General features: G+C 54.0%; 1 protein-coding gene across 1 annotated transcript; it reads right to left on the bottom strand.

The window, feature by feature from the left end:
• Nucleotides 1-290: 290 nt before the first annotated feature.
• NPTX1 (neuronal pentraxin 1) lies at nt 291-2346 on the bottom strand. The gene is made up of 5 exons (XM_059828267.1): nt 1900-2346; nt 1592-1799; nt 921-1165; nt 651-830; nt 291-512 (listed from the first exon to the last, which is right to left on the bottom strand). Exons 1-5 carry the CDS (start codon nt 2344-2346, stop codon nt 291-293), a joined length of 1302 nt encoding a protein of 433 aa, XP_059684250.1.
• Between the last annotated feature and the right edge of the window lie 12557 nt (nt 2347-14903).

The raw sequence follows: 14903 nt of genomic DNA, 5'->3' as shown, positions 1-14903 counted from the left end.
CGAAGCGGGGGCCGGGCCCGGGGGGGTGGCGGGGGGGGCGCAGCCGCGCCAGGCCAAGGCACGCAGGCGTTGAAGGACGTTGGCAAGACAGAAACCGGAGGGTCGTGGGGCTCCGGGGGCGGGCGGCCCCGCTGCTGGGGTGTCCCCGCTCCTCGGGACAAGAGGGGTGGCTTCGTTCTCGGTCGGTTTTGCGCAAAAAAAAAAAAAAAAAAAAAAAGGAGGGAAAAAAAGAAAAAAGAAAAAGAAATAAAAGAACCCGATGAGGAGGTTTCTCCCGCTTGTCCGCGGCCCTAGTTGAGCTGGCGACAGGCCTCGAAAGTCCATTTGGTGGCCCCGCCGTAGATGTCGATGTTGGCCTCGGCCCAGGCGATGACGTTGCCCGAGAGCGCCTTGGTGCTGCAGGTGGCCAGGCTGTACACCTCCCCCGGGCTCAGCTTCCTGTCCCACACGTTGAAGTGGGCCAGCTCCCCCACGAAGGCCTGCGTGGCGTCGAACCCGCCGCCCAGCGTGTCCTGCGGAGGAGCCGCCGTCACGGGGGGCACGCGCGGCCGGGCTGCCCCGTCCCACCCCGGGAGCGCCCGGCCCCGTCCATCCCCTCGGGGGTACCCAGCAGGGCAGGGACCCCCACGCCCGGCCCCCCCAGCCCTCACCTGCTCCTGGCCCAGGACCAGGACCCCCTGGGGCTTGATGGGGTGGTAGGGCGCCAGGTTCTCGCCGCTGCCAGTCTGCGTGCCGTCCTGGTAGGCTTCCCACACGCCGTCCCGTGTGGTCCAGGTGACGCAGATGTGGTGCCACTTGCCGTCGTTGATGACGAAGGGCAGCTTGGCCACCTGCGGGCGGTGGGGCAGGGTGGTGGGCACGGGGGTCCCCCGCACTGTCCCCCCCACCCAGCCGGTCCCCCCTGCTCCCCAGGGCTGTACCTTGTCGTTGATGAGGATCTCCATGGGGTTGTTGCCCCACTCGATGAGCACCAGCTCGTTAGCCTGCCCGGGCACGGCGTAGGAGAAGGGGGTGCCCATGCCGGGGGAGGCGTTGGACTTCATCCACATGCAGACGCTGAAGGCGTACATCTCGGGCAGGCTCTTCTTCACCTTGGCGTACATGTAGTTGGTGCGCAGCGGGAAGGTGAGCTGGAACCTGTCCGGGGGCCGGTTGTCCTTCTGGCCTGCGGGAGCGGAGGCGCGGTGGGCTCCGGCCGGACCCCACCCCTCCCGCTTTGGGGGTGTCCCCCCACCCCCCTCCCCACCCCGTTATGTAACGGGTCTTGAGACGGCAGCGAGGAGCAAATCCCTCCGGCACCGCACGGCTCCCTAATCCCCGGCGCGGGGCAGCGCCCGCAGCATCGGGCAGCGCCCGCAGCATCCCCCGCTCCCGCCGCGCGGCCCGCGGGCACCGTCTGGCTACAGCCGGGGCCGAGGGGCCGCTCCGGGGGCACGGGCCGGGCAGAGCCGCCCGGCCCGAGCGGCTCCGCATCCCGCCGGGCCGCGCCCGGTGCCCGGCGAGCGCGGGGCGGAGGGGAGGGGAGCGGGCGGGGCGCGGGGGGGTCCGGGGCCGCGGCGGGGCTGGGCCGGCCCCGGCGGGAGGCCGGTACCTTTCTCCAGGTCGCTGATGCGCTGGTGCAGCGACGTGAGGGTGCTCTCGATCTTGCCGCGCTCCTCGGACTCGTTCCTCGGGCTGAGCTTCCCCTCCTCCAGGCTGTTCACCCGGGACAGCACCTGCTTCTCCAGGTCGTCGATTTTGTTCTGCAGGATGTCCTTCAGGTTGTTGGTCTGGCTGGAGGAGTTCATCCTGCTGAACTGCTGCAAGGGGCGAGCGGAGGAGCGGCCCGTCACCGCCCGCCCCGCCGCCGTGTCCCCGCCGTGCGGCTCCCGGGGGGCCCCCCCGGGCCGGGGCGCCTACCTCGAGGTTCTCCAGCCGCGTCTTCAGGGACTGCAGCGTCTGCCCCAGCTGGCTGAGGGTCTCGGCCGCGGGCGCCCGCGACAGGTCGCCCATGGTGTTCTTGGCGAAGCCGCCCTTCCTGCCCGCCGCGCCGGCCCTGGGCTCGCCGGGCAGCGCCTCCTGCGCGCTCTGGCTCTCGCACCGGCCCAGCTTGGCCGTCAGCTCGCGGATCGTCTCCTTCTGGTTCATGATGGTCTCCTTCTGCTGCAGCACCGTCTCCCGCAGCTGCAGCACCGTGCCCTTCAGCTCCTCGGCGGAGCCGGGGCCGCCGGCGGAGGCGGCGCACACGTCCCCGTCCAGCGGCACCGAGGTGCAGACGAAGCGCGTCTGCCCGAAGCTCTGCCCGCGGCCGCGCAGGCAGAGCAGCGAGAGCAGCAGCAGGAGGCTGCCGGGGGGCCCCGCGGCCATGGCTGGGCTGGGGCCGGGGCCGCTCCGCCGCGCTCCGCCGGGCCCACTGCGGCACGCGGCCCCTCTTATAGCGCCCGGGCGGGGCCGCGCGCCCTGACGTCACGGCGCGTGGAATCCCGGCCGCGCGCGGGGGGGGGGGGGGGCAAGCGGGAGTGTGCGTGAGTCCCCGCGTGTGCGTGTGTGTGTGCGCGCGCGCGGGCGTGGGTACGCGGGTGGCCGCGTGTGCGCGGGTGGGTGTCGTGGGCGGGCGGGGGAGCGAGTGGGCGCGGCGCGCGCGTGTGTAGAAGAGGTCGCGCGGCGGGGGAGGGCGCGTGGAGGGCGCTACAGCGGGCGGCGGGGGGGGCGCGGGGTGCGTGTTGCGGTGCGGGGGGGTGCGGGTGCGGGGGGCGCGGGTGGAGGGGGTGGTGCAGCGCCTGTGTGCACGGAAGGGGCCGCCCCGCGCTCTCCGTGGGTCCGTGCCCGCCGCTGCCCGGGGCCGTTCCCGGCAGCTCGGCAAAGCGTCTCCCCGCTCCCCCCCCCGGGCACCCCCGGTCCTGCCCCCCCCGACCCGCAGCGCCCCGAGCAGGGCAGCCCCACGGCAGGGCAGCCCCACGGCAGGGCAGCGCGCAGACGCCCCGGGGCGCTCCGTGGGGAGGACACGGGTGGGCTGTGGGGCAGGGCCGGGGGCTCTGCCCTCCAGCCCCAGCCGCTCGCCCGGGCTCGAAGCCGAGCGCCCGCAGGCGAGAGGGCAGGAGGGCGAAGGGCTGCCGGCCCCGGGTGGGTGCTGCTGGAGCCCGGGTGGGCCCGGCAATCGCTGCGTGTGCTCAGGAATAAGGTGCAGCGAAGTGATGTTGGTGCACGGCTCTGCTGTGGGCATCGGAGAGCAACTGCTGCTTTTCTTCTCCCTTTTTAATCAGGAAAAAAAATCCCCGGGTAATACTTGGATCTGTCCTTGGTGGAAATAGTTCGGGGCCATCAGAACTGCCGCTTTTCTCATCTTCAGCACTTCAGCCAAGGCTGATTCCTCTTCAGTCCCGGAGAGCGTGCAGCGTCTCCCTGCCTTTGTTCCTCGCAGCCTTCCCTGGGCCAAGACACCCGAGCGCGAGCGGGACTGGCCCCCGCAGCCCCGGCTCCTTGAGGCTCTCCCACCGTTGGTTTTCTCCTTGTCTTTGCATTGTATGGTGTTAGGGAGTACCCGCACTGCTGAGAGGTTTAGCTTGCAGGCTGCCCGCGTGGATGTGCTTCTGCTTGTACCGTGGGTGAATTTGGTCCTCTCAGCTCAGTTCGCTGCCTGCTCTGCCCAATCTGCACTGCAGCAGTCCATATGGCTGGAGTGTTTACATAATGCCAAGTTACCCCGTGAAATATGAAGCAATTAATTTTGATAAGTGAGGTGGGTCAGTACAATACAAAGGCTTTCAGTCCATGGATCTGCAAAAGATGAAGTGCTACCGCTCCGTGGTCCTTCCCCGCTTTTACCTCCCCTCTGGCAGGGGCCTGACGAGCCCTCTCCGGGAGCTGGAGCGCACCGCGCTGCTCACAGCGGGACCTGCGGCTCTGCGACTCGGTTTGATGCCTGTTCTGTTGCAGGTGTTCACCTAGCCCCAAGAGTTTTTAGACACGCTGCCCTGGCATGGAGCGTTTCCTTCTCAAAGGCATCTCAGCTGCCTTCGGGAGGCCCCTTTCCTCATCCAGCAGTGCTCAGCAGGTTACAGTTAAAACGTTTCACAGCCAAACCCAGAGGCTCGGGGTTGTCGTCAGGCAGCGGACAAGAGGACGGCAGGGTTGGCAAACCCCCCGGTTCTCTGCCGGGGCTGGGTGAGGCTGTTGATGCCCAGCCCAGGGAAGCCAGGGCAGCGCCGGGACAAAAGCAGCCAACAAGTATGGAGATGTGCCAGAGCGCTCAGCGCTTCCGTAGCACCGTCACTAGGATCCCGGAGCGCTTTTGTTGCTGTCTTCCATCAAACCTGTCCCAGCGCTTACGGGGACTGCAGAGACTTGTTATTTGTAGGCTTCCTAAGGCTTCTGGTTCTCGCTGCTGATCCTGCCCCTGCGCAGCAGCTCAGCACCCCTGAAGCCCGTCAGGAGGTCACCTCTGGGGCTGTGCGCTTTGCGTCAGGAGATCCTGGGGAAAAATCTGCGTTTCCACTAGGTTCTTCACTTCTGGCCTTATTGCCCTGGTTACTTCCCCTCCTGTTCGCTCCCTGTGCTGTGCAGCATTTGAATGCAACAGGAATGGGGCAGAGAGGAGTAACGGAGGGGGACAGGAGGGTGTGTTTTACTGGGCAGACCAGTCTCCCTTCTGTGCTGGTTTGGTTTTGGGGTGGTTTTTGTTTTGATTTGGTTTTTTGTTTTGGTAGGGTTTTTTTTCGGAAGGGGATGCTATGGAAAAGGCTGAAAAGACTGCAGGTCTAATTCTGCCACAGGCAGGGACACAAACCAACGTAATGTTACTGCAGGCAGCACAATTACACCAGCGTAGAACTGGTCTGGGAGGCAGCTGAATCGGTACCCACTTCTGTTACATCTGCATGGTACTGACAAAGCTGTTGATGCCACCGAACCGATTCAGCCAGGAATCTTTTGTCATCCGTAGTACATTATGCTGAGATGAGACCCAGGTGACAGGTGTGATAAAATAAATATCCGATACTAGGGTGATGGAGACCGTATAAATACCTCGATAGGAAAAAACAACAAAGCTGCACTACAACAGATAAGCAAACTAACCCCGGTGTCTCCTAATGCAAAGAAAGAACTAGAAAATATGATCAAGATTTCAGCTTTCCCAGAATCACTGAATCATGCAGTAGGATCCGTTATTGCTTTTGCAGATTTAGGAGCTGTATGGGTATAATGGAATAATGGAGCCCCTATTGTTTTTAACTCTTCTCTTGCCTCTTCCAAAGCGCTCTGTGTAGCTAGCTGATTTATCGCTCTGTAGCTGAAAAGAGCTGAGCACAGCTATCAAGGACCCTTGGAGACGATTTAGCTCTGAACAGGAGCCAGCAGGCACATTTGTATTTGTGATGGACGAGTATCAGTTCGGACAGCCCAGGGTGCTCCCTGCAGGGACCAGAAGCCCTGGCTCCCGCTGCCCTCTGCCACAGCCCTCGTCCAGCGCAGAGGTGAGGTATGTAAATACTGGATCTGTTCAACGCTAAGCCTTGTGTGAGAACAGCAGCGTTAGAAACGCGTAAGGGACGTTTTTTGAAGTGGACAAATCTCTTTAATCCCAGGAGCTGGAGCCCGAGGGAGCCGGCAGTGGAAGCTTTCTCTCCCGTTTGTGCAGCCTGCTGTACATAAAACATCTCCTGTGGGGTAATGCTGATTCCGCATTTAAGTCTCCTCTGCGGAGTGGGAACAGTATGATCCATTATGGGATGGAGAGAGCTTTGCGATGGGAAATAGTAATGGGTAGACTTCACCGAGTGAGAAACCCAGCTCCTTTTGTTTGTGCATCTAGCCGGGGCGCAGCTGAGCTGCTGGTTGTGCCCGTGTTGTCCCTGAGGTTCCCGGAGGGATTGTCTGCTCCAGCCCCTGCCTGCACACCCCCATCCCCAACACGCTTAAAGCAGGACGTGGCAGCGGCTATGAGGCTGTTTTGTTGGGGGGTTTTTAATATAAGGGCTTGTTCTCAGGGAGTCTACAGCCAGGACAGGATCCCTGCTCACACGACAGCACCGCCGCCGGCGCGGGGCCCACACGTGGAGGGAGCAGGACCCTTTGCCAAGCCCTTCGCCTTCTGCAGCCAGACAAGACGCACGAGACCAGCACACAGCTCTGAGCTGCTCCATGGTTAAGTTTGCAGAAGACTGTATATGCAAAATCATTTTTTACGCCTTCTAGCATCTACAGCTGTCACTAGAACAGCTTGAGCATGGTGTGTAGCTAGTACAAATACAGTGTGCCTAAGGTGGAGTATTCCCCTCTGTAACAGACAAACACTTTGGACGGGAGTTCGGAAATTTGCTGCATTTTGCTGCAGTCTTTCTTTGCAGATCTCTCCCTCTCTGTTTCTCTCCCTCTCTCTCTCACACACACATTCAGTCTCTCCCCTTTTTTCCTTCCCTTTCTTTCATTGCTCCCATCTCCAAAGTGGGTTTCCTTCTAAATTGCCTGACATTTACATCCAGTGAGAATGAGGAGTGTGTTCTTTGTATTAGTAGGTCTCGGCGATGCTATAGGGACACAGATCCTTTCATTACAAATAATTAATTTAGCTATATATTGCATAACATCCTAAAAAGCTTTCTAGGGCAATCTCATGCTAGCTGGATGCACAGTTCCTATCAATATTACATTACATTTGGGTACAACAGTTATGAAGTTTCATTAAAAATTTAATTTGTGGTTTAAAACTGCAGCATTCCCTTAAAAGTGTAGCAGAGAAACCATTTTGGCTGCTTGAGGACTGATCTTGCCTTAGCCAAAATTGCAGGGAGAGCTGCAGAAGGGGCTCGGTCCCGTGGGGATACTCCCTGCACAGGAATCCAACGGGCTGGACCGGGAAGGAGGGAGCTCAGGCTTGGCGTCTGGCTGTCCGCTCTTGGGTTCCTGCCATCTGGGAGATGCTTTTTTGGAGTACAGAATTGAGCATTAGCCTGTGTCTCTGGTTAGCAGCCACACGTGAGCACAAAAAAGGCCTTACCCCATTCTCACTGCACCCCACTCCAGCCACATGCACCCATCTGGGGTTAGTTTATGCGTGAAGAAGACGGTCACTTCTGAGGAGTGCAGAACGAGGGAGAGAGACAGCTCTGGGGCTGTAGGACAGGAGCTGGGCTGTAGCTCATGCAGGCTCCTGGGGAATTAGCTGCAAGCCCAGGAGTGCCGGAGAGAGGATCCTAATGCCTCTGTAGAGATCACAGACACCCTTCTCCCCTGTCTTACGCTGGTGCAAATTAAAAAGCTCCTTACCGTCAGCAAAGTTGTCCTACCGCAGGAACTGGGAGACGGGAGGAGGAATAGGGCCTGGTATCATGTTTTGTTAATGAAGTTTTGTTGTGACGCCTCAGCAGCAGATTTGAATGGAGGCAGGTTTAAAACATCCCACATCCGCCTCTCAGTTTCCGAATTGATTTGTGCAGTAATTTCCACCCCTCTCTGCACACACCCCCCAGAAGAACCAACAGCTTTTCCTTCCAGACCATCCCTCAAGTCATTTTTCAGCTCTCTCAGGATTTACCTGCTGTAAGAGAAAGCTGGGTGCTGGCTGCGTGATGGATCCGAGTTCCTCGGCAGCACATGGACCTCCCTGTCCCACCCAGGCGGTGGGACCCGACCTGCTGCTCCTGCCCACCGCCTCCATCTAACACAGGGACGGTCCCGTCCGGGAGCCCAGCGCTGTCCGTGTGGTCTGCACAGAGCCTGCCCTCTCACTGAAGCACCCTCAAGTGACAAACTGTGACTCCATTTATTATAAAAACCACATTTGTCATTTTTTTCACCGTCCAACAAAGGAGGGGAAATTTGTAATGAGAGCGGGGTGCTTCAGAAGTCAGCCCCGTCCTGGTGTTTGCTGTAGGTCTCTGCAAAAGATTGCTTCCCCTCCCCCCGGAGAGGATAATAATGGGGAGTGGGTTCCTAAATCCTTTAAGCTTCTTTGATAGCTTCAATATTTATCTGTAATCCTGCTAGTGCTTCTGAACTGAAACAGCCCTGTGTCCCTGTCGCTCTGGGGCTTCTTCCCACCTTGCAGTGTTCCCTTTTCACAGGAGAAAAGGCAGGGCAGGATGAGAGGGAAACATCAAAAGCCGGCGACGCTCTTGGTGCCCTAGTTTTTTCTGTGATTATTTATTATTTTGCACAGTCTCTTGCTCTTTTTCTCCCACGCTCTCTGCTCTGTTATGTTAATGTATGTGGAGGCTGGGCATGCCTGCATGCACACCTTTGGGATGGGGTTGAAGGGAGGATGGATGGACGGCAGGACAAGTCTGGAGGGAGTTCCGAGCACATAGGAGGCAGACGGACGGCTAGTCCGGGTCGGGCAGATACGTGTGCGAGTGCAGGTAGAGATGCGAGCCCTGGATCGGGGAGCTGGGAGCTCTGCGGTGGCACCCACTCCCTGACAGGGAGAAGCTGGAGCAGAGAGGGTGAGGTCTGGGAGAGGCAGAGCTCCCCCGGAGGGAGGAAGGCTCTGGTCCTTCGTGGTGGGCGAGAGACCTGATGGGCTGTGCCAAAGTCAATTTGTGTTTGTGCTCATGATGGCGCGGAGTTAAAACACAGCAAGGTTTTAAAGACAGGATAGATGAAAACGCTATAATGCAATAGGAATTCATTGCATTTGCCTGCTGTGAGGGCTGACCCTTACCTAAAGGGTAGCTTTTAGTGGGGGAAAGGAGCTCTTACGACATCGAAGATTCTTTGCTGGCAAGGTTGCCATTAGGGCTGGGTATGTTATTGATCCCTTTTCAAGATTTGAGGCTTAAGAAGCTGCAGAGAGAGTAAGCGTAACTGGAATGACATAGAAGCTGCTTCCAGGCAGTACGCGAAGCTGGAGACGTTTTGGCTGGCATGAGGAGCTGGCACTTCTTGACCTGAAGATGCAAGGAATGGCAGGAGCCCAGCGGAGGGCCTTCCAGCCGCTTCTGAACCAGGACCGGGATGGCAGTGGAAGCCCTGAAACACCATCTCTTTCAGAGGTGAAAGATGGGCTCGCAGAACTCTGGGCTCCTCCACACCTGGAGCGGTGCCCATTTCTTTTATTATTTGTTACAGCATTTTGCACTTCTAGAATTGCAATTCCATCCAAACTTGAGAACGTCAGCTCTGCCCTGCTTTACTTGTGCATAGTAATAATGTCAGCGTGTGGTCTGAGGGGCTGACTGCCCTATGCTGTTACTTCTTAGGGCTCTTCTGCATGGGGAATGCAAAATAAATGAAATCGTGAATCCAGACTATGCTAGCTATGCTGCATTGCTTCCGAGGACAGAAACTCTTGGCATGGTCTTTGGAAGTGGAGTAAGCTTCTCATGCTTGCCACATCCTAACTGTTCAATCAGCAGTTTAATGGGAAGTCATTAGTGTACTATAAATTCACACTTTGTATTTATGTAGTGCTCATTTTACCATGCAGGAAAGGCTTTCCTTTCCGGCTGTATGGATGCTCCCCAGTGTAAATGACAGGAAAAGAAGTTTGTGTATAAGTTCATCTCACTTCCATTAATTATAATAAGACTAGTCACATCATAATTTTTTAGAAACTTCCTGAATTTCAGCAGCTAACGTATCAGCCATGAAACCTACCAAGACTCAGAAAATAGACGTTGATTACTGTGTCACTCTGTATCAGGAATTTGAGTTTGAAATATCCTAGGCATAAGGAAAAGCTCTCGACTGATGTACTTCTTGGGAATGGTAAAAAGAGAACTAGAGAAACACGCTGATTCCACGGGTAATTACATTTCCTAGGTGTAGGAAGAGATCTTTGGTTTTCTCTGTCTAAACCAATGTTAGTGGTTAACACTATGTGGGCCAACCCAGGCTGTATTTTTGCATGCAGGGTTTCTTTTGGTTGGATCCAAGTCTCTTGGTTGTTACCTCTTTTATTGCACATCCTAAAACCAAACCGCAGTGGTTCTGGTTCTGAAGCAATCTCTGCAGCATTGCGCAGGCATTTCCAAAGGCTGCTCCATGAAATAACTTGCACATTCCCAAGCCCCAAAAGAAGGCAGTACGAGAACTTCCCATAAAATGCTGGATTACTTCTTATTAGCCCGTGCAGCTCTGGCTAAAGGGAATGTCGAGTCCCGCCTGCCCTCCGTGGGAAGGTGTGCTTGGCAAGGTAACTGCAAAAAGATACGCCAGGAAACAGGACATTTGGTCTGACTGCTTTTGGCAGGCTCCGAAGGAGCCAACAGAGTTCACTGCCTTCTATTTCTAGTGTATTGGGGTGGTTTTGTTGCCGAGTCAGAGCTGATACCGATCTATAATAGCTACAGAGTGTTTAAGGAAACATTGCTGCTCTTAATAATGAGAAAACCAGTGACTATCTGCTGAGGTGACATCTATCATGTGTTTTTAAACACACATAGCCTGATAACCTAGCAAATTATCCAGACTGCAAAGAGACAAAGAGAGATAATGAAAACAAATGAGCTTACATTTATATAACGCCTTTCATTGAGATGGATAGCAAAGCGGTTTGAGAACTCTATTAACGGCTTCTACAAACTATCTAATCTATCGTATCCCCAAATGTATTGAGTGCAGCTTCACTCAGGCTTTATGAGAAAAACATCTCCCTTAAGAAACCAATTTTTGTCAGTCTTCGGAGTGGTCATTTAAGTCTTCCCCTGTGCAAGCAAGAACACCGAAATCTTTACATTTGTCGGTGAACTAAAGCCACCTTTGGGGTGAAATGCAGCTGTTGCTTCACAGTCTAAATGACTTCTAACTTCTTCACTACCTCGTATCCAAGGATGTAAAATACACTCATTAACTAAACTCTACAGTTACTGATTCGTCACGAAACTTGCCCTTTTACAGTTAAGCGGTGGCAAAGAGAAAAGACAGAACTCCCAAATTTTCTGCTTCGAACTGCTGCATCACCTCTTCTTTCTCTCTCTCCTTTTCTTGGTGACAAAAACTTCCCCTGGTGGCAAAGCATTTCTTCCACTAAAAGGGCAAGGAGAGCTTTTTGACCTAGTATTTATTCTGGCCTTTTCACCATGAGAAGGGAAGAAGAATCCCTGTCATATTCCTAATGGAGTGCTCCTGACTAAGACACAGCTTTGCACCCTTTTTATGTCTCTTGTAATTTTAAGGCCGTCGGAGCGCGTTTGTAACAGCACATTGCATCAGCATCAGGGGCTGGGGGCACTTAAGAACAACCGGCAAGTAGAGTGCTCTGGCTGCGGTCCTCAGCCCTCTCTAAGTCACATCTGCATCTCCCAGAATAAAGAGGCTGCTGGTTTCTCCCGTGGCAGCCGCGGGATGCTCAAATGCAGACGGCAAACGATTTTCAGAGGGACACTTATGTTTTTCTTACAGGGTAGAGACGTTTCTGCAGAAACTGTGGGGCGGCGTGGCCCTGTGTTGAGCAGGGCGGTGTGACTGCATCCATATGGATGTGTATTGCCCTCTCTGGATGCAAAATAAGTTGGGATAAGACTCAGCACCCCTGCGGTGGTTTCCTCTGCTTCAGGTTTGATTCACCTTCTGTCCTCAGTCTTCTCAAGCTAGTTCTCATCTGGGCAGCGGAAAGCCTCAGATTTTCTGTTCCTCCGAGACACGGCCCCGGTCCCTGTGCTGTAGGTGAACTGCTTGGAAAGCAGAAGTTGCAGCAGCAGTTACTGACGAGCCGGTATTTGGTACTAGAGGGCCTTTGGCAGGCGGGCGGTGCTCTGTTAAGCTCAACCTGACAGGTTGAATGCTACAACTGCTTCTCCTCCGCAGCGCTGGGGCAGTGCCTGTACGAGCGCACGCTTCCCCGCCCATGTGTATTTAAAGGAAGCCAGTTAGAAAGAGCGTGGCAGTGCTAGGAATAGACTCATTGCTTCTCTTTCTCACAGAGGGAGGTCACTGGGATTCTTTTATGAGATGGAGAGTCAATTTTATGAATCATTTTTTGATGTGTATTGGATTTGGCACATAACACCCACCACCCCCTTCTCACCTGCCTCCCGATCCCTTCCTCCCCAGGCTCCAATTCCCGTTCCCAGCCTCTAGTCTTCGATTCACATTTACTGCAAGGAGACAAGCGCGGAAGTCTATGTGCTGTACATGCATAAATAATAGAACTGAAATCATACTTAGTTAAAAATAGATATTCTTCCTAATAAATATTTTACCTACTGTCTTTAGGCTATAAAGCTTCCCTGACTGAGGTGTTAAAACGAACCTTGTTGTTAGCCCATAAATGCTTAAAACAACCCCGGCCATGGCTGTACAAATAATGCTTGTCTGAGAGGCTGTGTATGGGGAAGGTATGTGTTCACATGTGTAAGCATAAAGACAAACGCCTGCTCTTAAAGCCTCCGGAAAGGTAGCCCTTTGGCTAAGGGCACAGGCCTTTGCGTCTGACTTCAACTCATTAGGTCACCTGTGAATTTGACTAATGAAAATCAAAGATAAAATCTCTCTTGATATTTATGAATAACGTTCTTCTTTCCACACCTTTCTTTCTTCCTGCCCAAGAGTGGAATTAGAATTAGCTGGCTGAATAAGGCAAAACAAAGGACACTGAGAGAGGCTGAGATAGGAGAATTTTTCATTAAAAAGAGTGACGGGTGGAAGAATTTGTCCAAGTGTGTTTCTGGAAGATAATCCTTCTGTGTTTTGGTTTTTGGGACATCACTTAATGTGCCTTACTTGCCATGGTGTTTCCACTCCCTAGATTCCCTAGGAACAGGGCTCTTACGATGCCACTTCAATCGAGAACACATTTGCTAAACCAGGGCTCAGCTCTATAAAAGATAAAACCAGGATTGAGACACAGTGATCTGAAACACAGCGAGCTCCCAGCACAAAGTACCGTAGGTGAAGTTCTGCCTAAGAGCGTGAGTGCGTGTGTGTTTTAAGGGGGTGCAAAGCCAGCTAGGCAACAAGTGCCACAAAGAACTCAAAGGGAAGAATTCAGCCTGCGGGCAGGCAGATGGAGTGCAATAAACAAATGCAAACCAGCTGAAGTACCTCCAAAGGGAGCAGGAGCTGGAGCATCTCCCTGCACTCGCAATAAAAGCTTCCTTGGTGTTGAAATGCATAGGAGAATAAAGTAACCGGGCATTTGACTGCGGGACTCCCAGTCGCACTTTCAGAGCACTAAAACATAATTGGCATTCCAGCCTGAATATAGTCGTGCTTTCCTTGTTAGCCAGGCGGAGACCTAGTCAACGCAGCCAACCACGTTAAGGACACAGCTCGCTTCACCCTGCGTTTTTTCAGATGAATTGCACTGCTAAGCTCTATTGACTGACTTGACTAGATCTTTATCAACTCTAACAGAAGCTCAGATGCCTTGCTTGGGCACAGACACCTACCTGGCTAACACATGGAATCACGCGACACATGCAGTGGTCCAGCAAATGTGGTCTAGATGAAATTGCAGCCAGTTGGATGTCGATACGAGTTATCAAGGGCCCACTGTCAAGATGGAAGGAGCAGGTATTCTAGAGATCCGTCTGGGGCTGGGAGCTGCCTTGATAACTTCCACTGCTGACTTGGAGGAGCGATTAGGAAGCACGCTTACTAGATTTTCAGACTAAAGCTGAATGTGCCTAGAGCAGGTCAGAGGACACGACTGGAGTTAAGAAAGGTTTGGAAAAACTGGAGACATTTAAAAAGATTTAGTTTCACTTCAGTATGGAGAAATAAACTGTTTTCTCTGCCCACTGAGGGTAGGAATGAAGTACCTGCTTTAATTTTAAGATGGAAATTAGCTGTCAAGGGCACATTGCCTGGAGAAGTTATGTAGTCTCCATCACTGGAGGTCTTAAGAGCCTGTGATACTGTAGAAATATGAACTAAACATTGCAAATAAATAAATCAGAACATTAAGAAAGCCCACGCCAGCCCAGCAGGAGAAGCACATAGGTAGCCTAGGTTCTATACGCTAGCGGCGTGGGGCTTGCCATGGCCTATTGACCTTGAGAAACACTTTACCTGAGTAAAAGCTGCAGAGTTTTCTCTGTCGTGAAAGAAACCAGGACCTGACACTGGACTATGGAGTGAAATGAAAGAAGTCCAGGGAATGGCATCACTTCTAACAACTAATTTTTATGGAGATATAAATGGAAGATTATTTATGCCTTCCTTTGGTTCTTGCCCTATGGAGACTGAAATAAGGTGAGTTGCTTTGATTAAAGCATATAGCTGCAAATGACCAGAGAGCCGATGACCACCATCCTGAACACTGTCATTATCAGAGAGCAGATGCCATCAGGGCCAAGTGCTTGGCAGTGCTATTTTTGAACAAATCAATGCATTCCGATTTCCATCAAAACTTGCAAAATGAGGAATTCAAATGGAGACTGATCCCCGCTGACCTGCGGTGTGTGTCCTTTAGAAAAGGATATTTGCCAGGCTTAGGTCTGATAAAGTGCAGATAAATTTTTTCATTTGATATTTACTGGCTCTGGTCAGTTCACAAATTCCCAATCACAGATTTGCTAAAACTAAATGTTATGCCCTTTTCATCACGCATTAAAAAAGTCCATGTATTTAGCACGTAGATGATGTCATCCCAGCCAAGTCTCAGAAACTGTCACGAGAGCAGCCCCCGCTTTGCTGGGGTTACAGCTGCTCTGCCGTGCTGGTCCCCGCGACCCGTGCTGTGCCGGCTGGGGGAAGCAGTAAGTCACCCCGTGGGCTGCGGGTAGCGGGACCCCCAGCCCTGCGGCGGCCGCTGCTTTGGGGCAGTGCAGTACTGCTCTGTCCGACACGCACACGCTGATGACGCCCTGTCTCAGCCCACTCCTGGCTGAGTCGCTGCCTGTGCAGGCAGTATTTCCCGACTGCAGGCTCTTACGGTGTTTTATCACCTGTAGAAAAGGCACAGCAGCCTTAGGAAAGCTCATAAGGAGCCCGCCCATGAGGTCCCCCTATTTTTCAGGCAGCCAGCCTGTCTGATGTTCCTC

This window comes from Gavia stellata, chromosome 22 (genome assembly GCF_030936135.1).
Source record: "Gavia stellata isolate bGavSte3 chromosome 22, bGavSte3.hap2, whole genome shotgun sequence".
Classification (NCBI taxonomy): domain Eukaryota; kingdom Metazoa; phylum Chordata; class Aves; order Gaviiformes; family Gaviidae; genus Gavia; species Gavia stellata.
This window is presented reverse-complemented; position numbering and strand designations above follow the sequence as displayed.

Coding starts and splice junctions, on each gene's coding strand:
- NPTX1 (XM_059828267.1), bottom strand. CDS start 2,346: ATGGCCGCGGGGCCCCCCGGCAGCCTCCTGCTGCTGCTCTCGCTGCTC. Junction 1,800..1,899: donor CGCGGCTGGAGAACCTCGAG/GTAGGCGCCCCG, acceptor CGCCCCTTGCAG/CAGTTCAGCAGGATGAACTC. Junction 1,166..1,591: donor CATCAGCGACCTGGAGAAAG/GTACCGGCCTCC, acceptor CCGCTCCCGCAG/GCCAGAAGGACAACCGGCCC.